The sequence below is a fragment of the Eulemur rufifrons genome, chromosome 29 (assembly GCF_041146395.1).
Source record: "Eulemur rufifrons isolate Redbay chromosome 29, OSU_ERuf_1, whole genome shotgun sequence".
Classification (NCBI taxonomy): domain Eukaryota; kingdom Metazoa; phylum Chordata; class Mammalia; order Primates; family Lemuridae; genus Eulemur; species Eulemur rufifrons.
The window spans coordinates 51,038,375-51,053,490 of NC_091011.1; the positions used below are offsets into that span (position 1 = coordinate 51,038,375).

At 40.0% G+C, this 15,116-nt stretch overlaps 1 protein-coding gene across 1 annotated transcript in view; it reads left to right on the forward strand.

The window, feature by feature from the left end:
- Positions 1–6,068: 6,068 nt before the first annotated feature.
- Positions 6,069–15,116, forward strand: part of ELAPOR2 (endosome-lysosome associated apoptosis and autophagy regulator family member 2) — a 148,424-nt gene continuing 139,376 nt past the window's right edge. Inside the window, exon 1 of the mRNA XM_069461901.1 lies at positions 6,069–6,401. Coding sequence (XP_069318002.1) covers positions 6,207–6,401 — 195 coding nt within the window. The 5' untranslated portion in view covers positions 6,069–6,206. The remainder of the gene's footprint in view (positions 6,402–15,116) is intronic.

A 15,116-nucleotide genomic window follows, 5' to 3' on the forward strand; every position in this document is an offset into this window, starting at 1 on the left:
GGGTTTTTGGACTTCTGGGGTTATATACCGATGTAAATAATGTAGAAAGGGAACGTTTATAAGGAACCACAAATATACCAATAAGCATGGCAGATGGTTTAGGTACATTAACTCATTATGTACATCGTTGCACATCAACCCTACAATGCCAGGTATTTTTAGCTCTAATTTACAGTGATGGAAGTGAAGTTGAGGGTGGTTAGGTAATGTTCCCAAGATCACACAGCCAGTAAGTAGGAGAGTTTCGATTTAAAATGCTAGTTTGTCTGACATCACATCTGTGATGGTTAATTTTATGCATCAACTTGACAGGGCTAAGGGATGCCCAGAAATCTGGTAAAACATTTCCGGGTGTGTCTTTGAGGGTGTTTCTGGAAGAGATTAGCATTTGAGTCAGTAGACTGAGTAAAGAAGATCTGCCCTCACCAATGTGGGCAGGCATCCTCCAATCTGTTGAAGCCCCGAATAGAACAAAAAGATGGGGGAAAGACAAATTCTCTCTCTCCCTTTAAGCTAAGATATCCATCTTCTCCTGTCCTCAGACATCTGAACTCCTAGTTCTCAGGCCTTCAGCCTTAGACTAAGTTACGTCACTGGCTCCCCCAGTTCTCAGGCCTTTGGACTTGGACTGAATTATACCACCTACTTTCCTGTGCCTCTAGTTTGCAGAGGATCATGGTACTTCTCACCCTCCATAATTGAATGAGCCAATTCGCATAATAAATCTTCTCTGATATCTATACATGTCCTATTTGTCCCCTTTCTCTGAAGAACACTGACTAATACAACATTCTTCTTGACTATTTCTACAACCTCTCACAGTAGGTTCAACTCTATATTTAAGTGATTTTTTTTTTCTCCTTTAACCACAAATAGTTTTGTTTTGATCCTTGGGGGAAATGGAGAGCAAGGGGGATATATCCTACTGGTGAAAGGCTTTCATGGACTTAGAGAAAGTAACTCAAAACACCCTAATTTAGCCTTTCCTCATATGACCCATTTTCCATTTTTTGAAATCATCTCTTTTTGTTCCTTTTAGAATCCTCTCTATTTATCCTTTCCAATTCCCCATTCTTCCTCCCCTGCAGTTATTTAAAATATGGTGACCAAATGGATGTATAAAATATAGACTAGAAGAACAGCTTAAGTATCATACTCCTTATCAGTATACCCCTACCTTTCTTGTTTTAAAAATTAAACTCATATATTTTCTGTAAAAAATATTTAAGTTTGGAAAAGTATTAAAAAAAAGAAAAAAAATTACCCATGCATATTATTCAGTAAATACCACTATTAATCATTTGGTCCATGCTCTTTGTTCTTTAATATGAAATTTTAACTATATTCTTTTTTCTTTTTTTAATTTCAAAATATTAATTAAGGGGTATAAGTGTTTTTGTTTCAAGGATATCTTGTATAGTGCTTAAGTCAGGGCTTTTTGTGTGCCTGTCACCAGAGTAGTGTTCATTGTAGCCAATAGGTAAGTTTTTATCCCACACTCACCCTCCCCCCCTCCTCCCTTCTTGGTTTCTCGTGTCTTTTATATTGCTTTGTGCCTGTGTGTACTCATCTATGAGCTCCCATTTATTAATGAGAACATAATGGTGTTTGTTTTTCCATTCCTGAGATACTTCATTTAGGATAATGGTCTCCAGTTCCCTCCATTGCTGCAAATGACATTATTTCATTCCTTTTTATGACTCAGCAGTACTCCATGTATATATATACACACACCACATTTTCTTCATCCACTCATGAATTGAAGGGCACTTCCACATTTTTGCAATTGTGAATTGTGCTGCAATAAACAAGATCATATTCTATGTAATAATTTAAACTATTAAATATTTTTAAAATATAGAAAAATGCAGAGGGTAATAAAACTAACCCCCTAAGTTGATGAGCCTTAGAATTCCCCCTGCCTGTGTTTGAAACCTCACACTGTCTCTTGCTGAGGAACTTGTGCCTTTATTTCCCTCGTTTGTAAAATGGAGATTAAGAATACCTACCTCATAGGGTTGTTTTAAGAGTTAAATGAAGTAGTAGCTGTAAAGCTTTTAGAACACTGTCGATATCTATTAAGTGCTCAGTAAGTGTTAGCCATTATAATAACTGCCATCCATACTCACAATAAAACAATAACACATTTCTCACATTTGCTTCATTTATTTCCTTCCTTCTTTTCTCCTTCCCTTTCATCCTTCTTTCCTTCCAGAAATAAAGTATTAAAAATGCAGTGAAGCCCCTTTTGTGCTCCTTCCCAATCTCATTCTCCTTTCTTCTCTAGGCAATGACTATCCTGAAATTGGTTCATATCCTTGTTTCCATGTTTTTTATAATTTTACTATATTGAATATATCAATTGGGCATAAATATTGTAATGTGATATTTTCCCACTTAATTGGAAGCATTTTCATAAGCATTTCCTTCTGTTACATACCTTTCATAAAATAATTCTCTGTGTCAGGAAAATATACCACTGAATAACATTTTACTTTCTGTAGTATCAGATACTTAGGTTTCATTTATTTTCTTTTACAAATAACACTGGTGAACATTTTTGTCCTTGCATATTTGTTTACATACATCTTTGATAATTTTTTCAGGTAGGATTGATTGGCATCAAAGAAAAACAGTTTAAGTAATTTGTAATAATTACAAAAATAATATATGATGATTATGGAAAAATTGAAAACACAGAGTCTGTAAAAATGAAAGTAAAAACATCTGTTATGCTACCATTAGAAGATAATCACTGCCAATAGTTTGGTTTATTTCCTCCTAGTCACATTCCTTCCATGAAGCACACTCAAACACCCTGCTGCCCACATCATATTTGGGGATATACTGTTTATTCAGATTTGTTTCCAACTTTTTACATTAACATTACATCATCACATTTCCTCAATTCATTTAGTATTCTCCAGTAAAAAATTTTTAATATTTACATAATCCTACCACATGAAGTAGTATTAATATAATTTATTTAACCATTTCCTTATCGAGGGGCGGGGGTGCAGTGGTAGATGACTAGCGATGGAGAGCGGCTGTAAATACAGATGAAGTGTCTCTTGCTCTGGCCAAGAAGCTCACCTCCTGCCGTGTAGCCTGGTTCCTAAAAGGCCACTGACCAGTACTGGTCTGTGGCATGGGGGTTGGGGACTGTAGTATTAAACAATAGTGAGTGTTCTTGTACAGAAACTTTGTGTTCCTTACCTAAAAAGTTCCTTAAATTAGAGTCCTAGAAGTAAAAATTACTGGGTTAAGGCATAAACATATTAATGACATTTAATACATATTGTCAAATTTTTCTCCAGAAATACATGTTCTCCTGAGAGTATAATCCACAGCATAAATTTGCCAGAATTATTGTTCTTTTGCTAATTTGATATGGATAAAACACTTTACATTAATATTTCATTGATGGGTTAAAATTAATTTTTGAAAATTTTGCTGCTTGAATTCATTCAGATTATTTTTCTAATTTTTTTTTGCTTAGATAATCTTTTAAAAATTGGGGTTATTAAATCACAATCTGCTTTAAGTTAAAAAAGAAAAAAACAAATGTATGTGTATAGCATCACTTTGGCTATGGCTTTTGTTGATATAGCAAAGGATTTTGTTGATTTTTAACAAAGTTCAGTTCAATTTTCAGGTATACACTGCAAAAAACTAAAGTGGAAAACTGATGATCATCTAGTGACTTTAGGCTATTTAAACCTTCATAGTTAAAACTTTTCCTCAAAAAATTTCATTAGAAATTTTCTATTAAAGAATATTTTTAAAAAATACTATACTTTAAGGGTAAATTTATTGATCAGATAATCACAAACTATTTGAATAATTTGCTGTTAGATTCTAAAATAACAGGTACAAGAGAACCTTAGAGTTTTTGTGGAATTTTTCTATGTCAGCCTGTCTGATGATTTTGGGTGTTTTTAATTATCCAAAGTCAAGATCTTTTCTATAGATGAGACTACCATGAGAAAATTATGTATTGATAGTGGCAAATTGTCCCACTCAATAAAATCTGTAATTTTCATTTAACACAGGTGCATTGGCTGGGACAGCCTTTGTTTTTACAAGTAAAGAAGTTGTTTTTAATTCAATAGCCATGTTGTTAGTTCTCACTCAGATGACAAAAATAATAATACAATTTTGCATATAAATTCCAAATGAATTAAATAAAAAATAAATAAAAAGGAAATAACAAAATAAAGAAATGTAATAAAATAAGAAAATATAGGCATCTGTATGATTTTGCAGAGGTACCAGTACTTCTAAACATAAAAACAAGAAATCACAAAAGGAAATGTTGCTATATTTGAAAACATAAAAATGAAAATAATCTGCAAGAAAGAAAATTAAAAGAAAGGCTACAAACTGAGAAAAGTATTCGTGACAAATATGGTAAACATACAGAAAACTTATAAAAATTGCTTACAAGTCAATAAAAAAAGATGGAACTTCCATAGAAAAATAGCCAAAAGGTGCCAGTGAAAAATTCTCACATACTGACATGAGAAGGAAATATACAAGTGGCCAGTAGATATATATGAAAAATTATTCAATATCATTAGTAATAAAAATACATTAAAAAAAATAAGATAGCATTTTTCTCTTCTACCAAAAAGCAAATATCTGAAGTATTATAATCTGGGGTGATGTAAAATAAATACTCATAAACTGCTGGTAACAATTGCTACAAAATTTTTGGAGGAAATTTGTGTACTATTCATCAAAAACTTTAAAAGTGCACATACTATGTGATCCAATGATATCAATTTTAGAAAGGTGTCATAGAAAATTAAAAGATATGCACACAGATTAAGTACCAAGTGTACTTCTAGAATTATTTATAACATTGAATACTTGAGAAACAATGCCTAATATCCAATAGTAAATTACATATATCTAAAGAGTGAAGATATTATACAAGGATTAAAGTTGTGCTGTTGGAAACTTTAATGACTTGAGAAAATATTCACGTTAAGAAAAAAATAAAGGTTACAAACTATTATTCGAGTTTTGTAGTACACACACAGTTAAAAGACCAGGAAGGAAATTCCTCAGAATGTTAATATCATCAATGATGTCATCTGTGGGTGGTGGGATCTCTGTGATTTTTATATTCTTCCTGATACTCTTAAGTATTTTTCAAAATGTTTACAATTAACATACATCATTGTTATAATCAAAGTCTGTGTATGATACACACATTTTGATTATGTGTATTATATTCTTTGTGTGTATATATGAACGTGTATATACAGAATATGTGTTTATGATACACACATATGTGTATACATATGTAAGATATATACATAGAGAGATAAAGAGAGAGAGAGAGACTTTCACGTGGAAATGTTTATTAAAAGGACATTAGCGGCAGTGCCACAGGAAAATTCAGGTCAACTTATACTGAGCTTGCCAGGTAGATTTCTACCAACACATATGGCACCTACTGTGTGCCAGGCACTCTTCCAAGTGCTTTAGGTGCGTCAACTTATTTGGTCCTCATAACAATTCTATGAGGTAGGTGTCGTTATTATTTTCGTTAAATAGGTGACAAAACTGAGTCACACACTCCATCCACACCTCAGTCCTCTTACTTCCGCGCCATTTCACGCGAACCCTGACCACCTAGAAATTCGATCTGACTCTAGCCAACACAGATCCTCCCAAGGGATGTTCCCAGGGCGCATCTGTGTGTGTTTGCGTGTGAGAGCAGTGGGGAGATTTTAAAGGCCCGTCGCCAGAAACACTGTCCCGCTGCCCTGTATTTACTCTGGCTGCCTCCCAGGAGCGCCCCTCCTGGTGGGCCACGGGGACCTGGAGACAGGAGACACTACCGGAGGGCCCCAGCCTCTCTCGCCGTCGTCGCCTAAAGAGCCGCGCGCAGCCCCGCCGGACCCGCCGGGCTGGGCCGCAGCCCCCGCCGCGCCACCTGCTCCCGCTCCCGCGTCCCCGCCCCGCGTCCCGCCCCCGCGCTGCGCCCGCGCCCCGCGGTCCCTCCCTCCGGCGTGACGGGAGCACCGGCGCCGGCTGCCCGGGCCGCGAGCGCAGCCGAGCTGTCAGCGGGCGGACGGGCAGGGGGCGAGGGAGCAACGAGCCGAGCGCACAGCCCTCGCAGCCCGGAAGCCGAAGCTGCCACCCACCCGGGGAGGCTGCCTTCCTGCCCGCCCGCCGGCTGCGGTGGGACGAAGATGCTGCTCCTCGCCCCGGGGTCGGCGCGGGGCGGGGGCCGGGGCCGGGGGCGGCCGGCGGGGCTTCCTCGCCGCGGGCGCTCGCCGCCCTGGAGCCCCGCCTGGATTTGCTGCTGGGCGCTCGCCGGCTACCAGGCGGCCTGGGCTGGGGACCTGCCCTCCGTTTCCAGCCGCCCGCTTCCTCCTTGCCAGGAGGTGAGCTGCACCTGGTCCTTTACCTGGAGTTTGCTGGGGGAGGGGGCTGCAGAAGATGGGTGAGAGTGGTGCCTGTTTATGTCTCTGTTACCGTCACCTTTTTTCTTGCTTGGAGGACAGGAGCTTTCGTTTGCTTCGATGGGTGAAGTTGCCCGCCCCGGTAGCTGGCCGGGAGAGGGTGTGTGGCTTTGCTGTCTCTCGGGTGATGCTTTTCTGTCCGCGCTCCTGTGTTTTGGCGCTCTGCAGGACTTTGCGGCGCCCTCTTTGGAGAGCCTGGTTTGAGTACCTGGGGTCGAGGGAGAGATTTCAGGAAGGGGAGGAGACTGGGGAAGCCCCTCCAGTGGGATTTGGAGAACCGTCTCATCACAGCTTTTCCAGAGAGCCAGACACAGACACCGGAGGATTTCCCGCTCCTCCTCCCCTTTTCTCCACTACCCAGTCTCTACAAACGCCCTCGTCCTACTCTCCTGCCCTCAGCTTCCTCATAAGGTCCCAGGGGGTTGCTAAGCCAGTGTGCGGTGTCACTTGGCATCCTTCTGGCAAAATGTGGATTTCAATTAGGAAAAAAAAAAAAAAAGAGTTTGTACATAGGGAAGAGGCAGGTTGATGATGTAGAAAATTAGAAAAGACAGTGAATATCCTCTTTTGGGAGGTGCTTTATCCCCTGGCTGAAGTGTTGCCTCTCTGTATTTTATAACTTGAGATTATTGTTGATTTACAGCCAAAAAGGATAAATGATGGGTGATGAGACTTAGTGTACCAAAAATTTACAAGGGGTGTTATTGGTACTTGTATTGGGTGTTTATCTCTCCCTTTAGTGTTCCAGAAAGTGAATTCTCTTAATGAAAATCAATGAGGGGAAGGAAGCAACATTTCTGACCTACTTTGAGTGATTATGTTGGGGAGGATATGAGGAGTGGATACTGTTTTTAGGAAGATCGCTAGGAATAAGGGTGATGGGTCATTTTAATTTATGTAGCAAAAATAGGTTAGCCAATAGCCCCTCTGGGAAGAAAGGCCAGGCTCTATTCCTTTGTGTATGTTGCTGTAACTTCTGACTTTTACTCAGTTCTGAACTACAGAGAATCTATGTTCTAGACATCATCCTTCATCCTGGATTTTCATCTTTCTCTCCTTCAGTACAAGTCCCAAGACAGATTGAAATGAAAGAGAATCAGATCAAAGGCTTGTGTGCAAACACACAGCAGTGTTGTAATTGGGGAACTCAGGGCAAGCACTCAACAAACAGCTATGTTTAATTTCAGAGTTTTTTAGTCTAATTAGCTTAATCTGTATCTACAACTTTACCTATCACCTGGAAATAATTCATTCTTTCAGGTTTCTACAGAAAGCTGCTTCTTGGACATCCTCAGATTGAACAGTTGTGACTGGATAAACTTTATCCTCCAGGCCCCCCAGTCCCAATATACAGAATATCATTTGTTTTCTAAATTGAAAAGTCTTAAGCTTCTTGTAACATTAATTCTTAGTAACGAAGAATCTGCTGGAAATGGGTGAAGGTCAGGACCAGCGGAGGTGATGCTTTTGATCACTATAGCTAGACTAATCCTTTAGAAGAGCACATGTTCTACACATGTATGGATAGAAAGAACTGAGTAAGAGTCTGCAACCTAAGACAGAAACATTGAAAAGAGAGGCAGGGAAATGATAGAATGTTCAGGAAGGCTGTATTCAATTAATCCCAGCTCCTTGTTGCATTGGCTTTAAAAATTGAATGTGACTCATCCTTTGAGGTCTCAAGTTTGAATTTTCCTTCTGAAAATGGGAATAAATAAAGTACATAGGGTGCTCCTGAGTCTGCCTGTGGCTAGGTGCTTTTAGAAATGCTAATGCACAGCTCCATTTATGGTCTCTCTCATGACTGACAACAGCTGGAAGAGGACTGACTGGGAATTAGAGGTTCCTTAGAAGTAGGAGAGGCCTATTGGGCTCCCGAGGGCAGAATATACTTCTTAGTGTCTCTCTGGTCTGACCAGGGGGGCTAATTTGTAGAATTGATCATTGTTTCTCTCTGACATTATTTTTTAAGAGAAAAGCAGGAAGGCGAATGATTGCCAGGCTTCGAGGGTAAGAGTCAGCTTATCCTGGGGGTGGCAAAGGGTGTCCTCTTGAGCTCAGCCCTCTCCTCTGAGATATAGTTACGGGAATGTGGGCTAAACTCCTGTGGACAAAGACACAGTTATTCTGTATCCATTCCTGCCCATTTATCCCTTTCCACTCTTTATTAACATTAAAGGAGGTGAATATCACGAAGGATAGCACTGTGTGGTGGATGGAGAAAAGAATGAGAGCAATGACAGTGAGGAGTTTTGAGGCTGGTAACTAAAGCCAACTCTCAATATAAGAGCATGTTCAAGAGTATGGAAAAATATGTAGGTCATTCTGAACCTCATTTCTCCCCAGTAGTTTGTCTCACCCTCATTTATCAATATTTTTATAAAAATAGGCTTAACTCCGTTATGTAGACTGTAATTTTTCTTGTGTGGTTTTAGGGGAAAGGAACTAAAGGAAGAGAAAAATCGAAAATTGACCTGGGAGTAATCTACTTATGATTGCCTGAGTTCAGGAAAAACAGGCCACTGTGTTATGGGTAAAAGTTTCATTTTGATTTTTTGCAGAAGATTGGATTCTGGGGTGAAGTTCATAAAATACAGCTTCCTTCATCAAAGTCCTTGGATCATGGAGTCGAAAAGGGGAGAAAAATGATTGCTTTGGGATGTTCTGCTGGTGATCAAATCAGCAGGGTGGACGCGCAAGCACAAACAGGAAGTGATGGTTTGGGAAACAGAAATAAAAGTAAAGTCAATGTGCCAGCAGATGAAGGACAGGAATAGGATGGGACTTTGGTGAATAGTATTCAATGAAAAAAAAAAAAATGAGGGCTGGACATCAGAAAGTACAGAATTCCTAGGGTTTTTGTGTAGGGGGACTTATAAAAGGTAAGTACTTTCTGCTTTCTTGGCCTCTGTTTTCACTTGTAAAATGATGGTAATAAACACTGACCTCCCTATTTTTATTGTGAAGATGAGATGAGATCAATATAAGTTAAAGGAAAAAAAAACTACATAAATCTGAGAGTCTGTTTGTAGATTAGTAGAGCTAGATCCTGATACTTCAGGAAAAGTCAGAGGTTCATAGGATAGGCCTATTCAGGAATTGGAATGGAATTTTTGACTCAGTGAATAATAGGACTTAATGGGGCTGCCAGAGGAAAAAAATATAAAGGCCAACAGGTGATTCAGAGTTGGAGTAAGGTGTTAGAAGATAGAGTGCATGAGAGTAAAAGAAACAGAACTAAGTGGATTATGTATGCATTATTTAAATTTGGTAAATTAAATCACAAAATAGGTGATGCTTAGTTCACTGCTCTCAAATCTTGCATGATGAGATTCTGTTGGTTTCTCTGGATCTTTATTGAATGATAACTTTTGCCAACAGTTTTTATTCCACAAACATTTATTCACTTTATACTGTGTGCCAGGCAAAATGTCAGAGAATGTGAAATGACTAATTTAAAAAATATAATTTAATTAGGTAAGGATGAGACAGATATGTAAAAATACCCTGCAATGAAGTAACGTGGAGCCAGGAGAGAACAAAGGGGCAGTCAAATCTACAGGGGAGGATCAGAAAAGGCCTTATGGGGGAAATGAATGAGACTTGAAAGGTAAGTAGGAATTTGCCAGACAAGTCAGATGTGAGTGTGGGCTAGATTGGGGGAAAGGCATTTCAGGTGTAGAGCACAGATTGAACAAGGACAAACCCAAAACAGCATTGTGTTATAATTGGTTATCAGTACCGTGAGTGATGAGAAGCCTAATGAGAGCTGAGTCTGAGAGGCAGGCAGGAGCCTGATGATAAGGGACCTCATGTCATGCTAAGAAGCTGGTCTTCATTTGGTAGGTGGTAGGGAGCATAGAAAGATTTGAAAAAAAGGAGTCATAAAATATCTTTTAGTCTGGCAACAAGATGGAGGCCACATTAGAGAGGAGGGAAACAGAGGTGAGACCTGCCAGGAGGCAATTATAAAAGTGCAGGTAAAGGATGGCATGACCTCAGTGAAGGTGTATTCAGTGTGGATGGAAAGGAGGGGATGATGTTAGAAGACAGAATTGACAGTAAGTAGATGTGGAGGGTGAGGGAATGAAAGGTTCTGGCTTGATTAGAGGATGGTGCCTCCAACCTCGGTGAGAAGCAATGTGAGGAAGATGGGATAAGGAGCTTGGTTCTTTCTTGAGAGGTTGAATTTGAGTAGAGTTGTTCAGTGGACAGGTATCAGGCCTTCTTCCTCAGGAGCACGGTCTGGGCTACTGTGGAGATCGGGGAATCACCTGAATGAAAGGCATGGTTGAAACTACTGGATTGGATGAGATCATCCAGGGAGTGAGAACAAAGAGGGCCAAAGATAGGACTGGAGTTTTACCAACCTGAACAGGGGCAGAAATTGAGGAATCTACAAAGGAGACACATAAGCAGTGGCTAATCTAGGAGAAATGTGACACTGTGGGGTTGTGAGGAAAGGGGTGGTTATATGTCAATTGCCCAAAAAAATCCAAGTAAGATGGCGACTGAAAAGAGAAGATTGAAGTTGACCATTAGATCACTGGTGATCCGTGCCAGAGTGCTTCCTGTGGGATAGTGGGGTTGGGTTGAGTATTAACTGGGAGGTGAGGTGGTGGTGATGGAGTAGGATTGTGTTAGATAGCCTTCGTGGATTTGCTAAGGTATTGGGTCTTCCGGATCCACATAGAAGACTTGTAATGGTCATGCTTTCTGTTTCAGAATTTGAAGGGAACAGTTGAGAAATATCCTTTGTGCAAGTCTCTGAAGGTCATGGGCTATGGTTGGAGGTGTCAGAGATTTAAAGTCACACTGTCACTGAGTGAGGACTCAGCCTTTGTTTTCAAGCAGTTTATATAATTAATCTTGCCTGTTAATGCCTGCGGAGGTGAATTTTCCATTTCGAGTTCTTATGCTGAGAACCATTTCTCATGTTTTAGGCAAATGTGAGCAAGTATTCACACCATCAATATTTACAATATAAAACTAAGAGTTGACAGATCTGTGAAGTGTCATATTTTAGCACAAGGGATGGAAATAGCAGAGCACAGTGTAGAGTGGCACATTTTCCTTTCATAGTGTAATTTTTTATTGTTGAAAACACCAGTCAAATTTTGGTTGCCTTTTCTTTCCTCTTGAAGAAACCATGGCTAATTCTCTTTCTTTTTTGCTTTTTATAATTTACATTATATGTTATATTTCAGTATTCAACACATTTATTATGTACTTATATACCACGTACTAACAGTAAACTGATGAACAAAACATGTGACACCTGTCCCCTGGAGCTTTATAATCTCATGGGAGCAGGTTCAAAACAAAACCACACATCATATAATTACATTTACCATAAGTGCTATGATGGAAAATTACCACGTGCATTGACAGGATATAGCCACCTTAGTTGGCTGAGGGCAGGGGAATTACCCAGGAAAAGATGTTTAAACTAAGACCCAAAGAATGAGTGGGAGTTAGTTGGATGAAGGTTTTGGGTGATGGAGATAGAACATCTCAGACAGAGGAAGCCTCCTGGCCTTTCTCAATTCCTATGTCCTCCCTTAACCTTTCTTGGACTAGGAAAGACAAAGGATTTTTTCTCTTCCCAGAATTCTAGTCACAGCCTATTGTTTACTCTCTGGCACATACACGCTGTCCTACAAATGGTTTGCACATACACAGCGACCCTATATAGATGGGTGAGTTGTGCTCTGTACAAGGGCACACAGGTGAGGGGGCAAGTACGAGCAAGAACCCATCTAGTGCTTAGTGAGCCCAGCCCTCTGCCCTGGCACAGGTCTGCATTTATCTGGAGGAAAGGTTACCTTTTCCCAGTTCAAATGCCCAGAGGGGGCACCATTTTCTAAATTACATGAAGACTCCATATGCTTTACCAGAAGCTTTGAACGCAAAACCTTATCTCTCCCCAAGTACATAATATGTTCATTGGGAGCAGGGATTACATCATCTTGTTTAGCAAACAGCAAGTAAATATCTTTTTGTTTAAGGCAGGGTAGGGATGTACAAAATGAGTAAGACACGTATTATCTTCTCTGGGAGCATTAATCACTGTGGTAGAAATATAGTAAGTGGGTGGCTTCTGATATTTTAGTTATAAATGGGAATTGATCTTTATGGTACATTTAATTCTAACTGACATCTCCTCTTGGTTGCACCAGATTTAAGACTGTGAAATAAAAACCCAGTGATCAGAATACACTGGTTTACTCTCAACTCAGTTTGCAACTCTGGAGTTGAAGATACTATTTATTACTCTTATTCAAAGCTTCGCTTTTTTAGTCTCTTTTCGCTAGGTCCTTGGTTCTCAAAGTGTGATCCTAAGACCAGCAGTGTCAACATTACTTAGGAACTTGTTAGAAATGCAAGTTCTTGGGGCCTGCACACAACCTACTAAGTTAAAAACTCTGCAGTTAAGGCCCACTGAGAACCGTTGCTCTCAGTATAAAGTAAGGAATACAATTTGGTTGCATGAAATCCAGAGACCTGTTTCATTGCTAAAATTCCTTAACATGTCACCCTTGTTTACTTCCTGTTTCTTCAGGGCATCTTAGAAACTGCTTAAATAATCACAGCAAATGGACCATGAGATCCTCCCATTACCATGAAGTATATCAGCAAGCATTTCTTAATTTTCTTCTCTACACCAGGAACTATGTAAGATACTGGTGATAGAATAGGATGCAGAGGATAATGTCATCATCCTCTAGGAGCTCACCGCCTGATATAAGAAGCAAACATGGAAATTAATAAGTACCTTTTCCTTAGAGCAACATTAAAATAGAAAAACATGGTAATATTAAGAGGGAATGGTTAGCCTTCTTGTTAAATGTTTGCTACTTATGGGTAGGGTGGTGTTTATATTTTGCTCCAACTGCAAAGTGTCTTCCTGTTATAGTATAAGTAGTAAGTATTGAAGGTAATTGAAGAACCTGATTCAGATCTGAGCTCTGCCACTGGTTCGTGTGACCTTGAGCAAATCAACCCCTTTGAATCTTTCCTTGTCTGTAAATGGAGAGAGTAAATCCTGCCTTATCTACGTTAGAATTGCTGTGAGGATCAAGCTAATGCATTTGAAAGTGCTTTGTAAATTCTAATGCAATGGCTGATAATAGTTGTTATTCTCCTGAAAGTAAAGAACTGTTTCTCAGGGGATGGATTGAAATGTGAAAGAACTGGGATGTGGATAAGCTAATTTGTTTACTTAAAAAGTATTTTATGGGAGTATTTTTTTTACCTATTGAAGTTGTGTGTTTTGAAACATTGGACCTAGTTTATTGCTGTGTCACCACTGAAACTTACTTAGCTTCAAACATCCCGTCCTCTCTTGGTTTTCATCTTACCCCACTGTAATCCTTCTCAGCCTTTGCCAGTTTCTCCTCATCTCCTTGACTTCTTTACTTCGGCGTGTTCCAGGGCTTACTCCTTGGACCTCATATGTTTTCTGTCATCCTCATACTCTTCGAGATGTCACCTAGTCTCTTGGCTTTAAATACCACCTACACATGGATAGCTTCCAATTTACAGCTCCTGTATGGACCATCCCCTGGATTCCCATCAAGCATACCTTCCATGTCACCAGTTGGATAGGTGCTTCAGATTTGACATGTCCCAAGCATAAGTCAAAAGCTGTCATTCTTCTTCCCTGAACTCATTTAAGGCTTCATTCAGAACCAAAGTTCTGATGGTGGCCTTCAAGGCTCAACATGATCTGGCCTCTATGAAGCCTCTAATGTTAGCTCTTACTACTCTCCCTGCCTTTTTTGTTTGTTTGTTTTGTTTTTTGAGACAGAGTCTCTGTTGCCTGGGCTAGAGTGCAGTGGCGTCATCATAGCTCACTGCAGCCGCAAAGTGCTGGGGTCAAGTGATCCCCCTGCCTCAGCCTCCCTCCCGAGTAGATGGGACTACAGGCGTGTGCCACTGTTCTCGGCTGTATTCTCCCTGTCTTAGTCCTTTCTATGCTGCTATAACAGAGTACCATAGACTGCGTAATTTATAATGAACAGAAATTTATTTGGCTCATGGTTCTGGAGGTGGGGAGGTCCAAGTCTGGGGGGCCACAGTACAGGTTGCACAGAGTCCAACATGTCTCATTCAAAGAAAATAGCATGTGTAACAGCACAGGAATTAAATAATATGATCATTTCCAGGGGCAGTATTAAAGGAGTGGGTGGGAATGGCAGGAGGTGGAAGAGACTGAAGATCTTCTGAAGCAAGCTGTGGGAAGCCACTGACATCAAATCAGAAAGATTATTCTCTCTGCAGATAAAGGAAAATGAAAGGAAAATCATATGGGATGCAGGAAAATTGGTTAGGAGACTATTGCCTCACCCATAGGGAGGAAAAGAAAACACAATAGTTATGCAAATTAACAGTGTGAATAGAGAGGGAGGGAGGAGGTGGATTCAACGGTTATTAAAGAGATCCTGTTTTCAGGAATGTGTGTCTGAGTGATAAATTTCAGTCCATCATGATTTCTAGGTTTTTGGTCTGGGTAGATGCTGCTGCTTTTCATTGAGATTAAAAATTCAGGAGGAGGAAGAAGAGGAGGAAGAAGCTGGGATAAATAGGATGAGTTCAGTACTGGACACCCTGAGTTTAAAGTGCCCAAGGGACAGC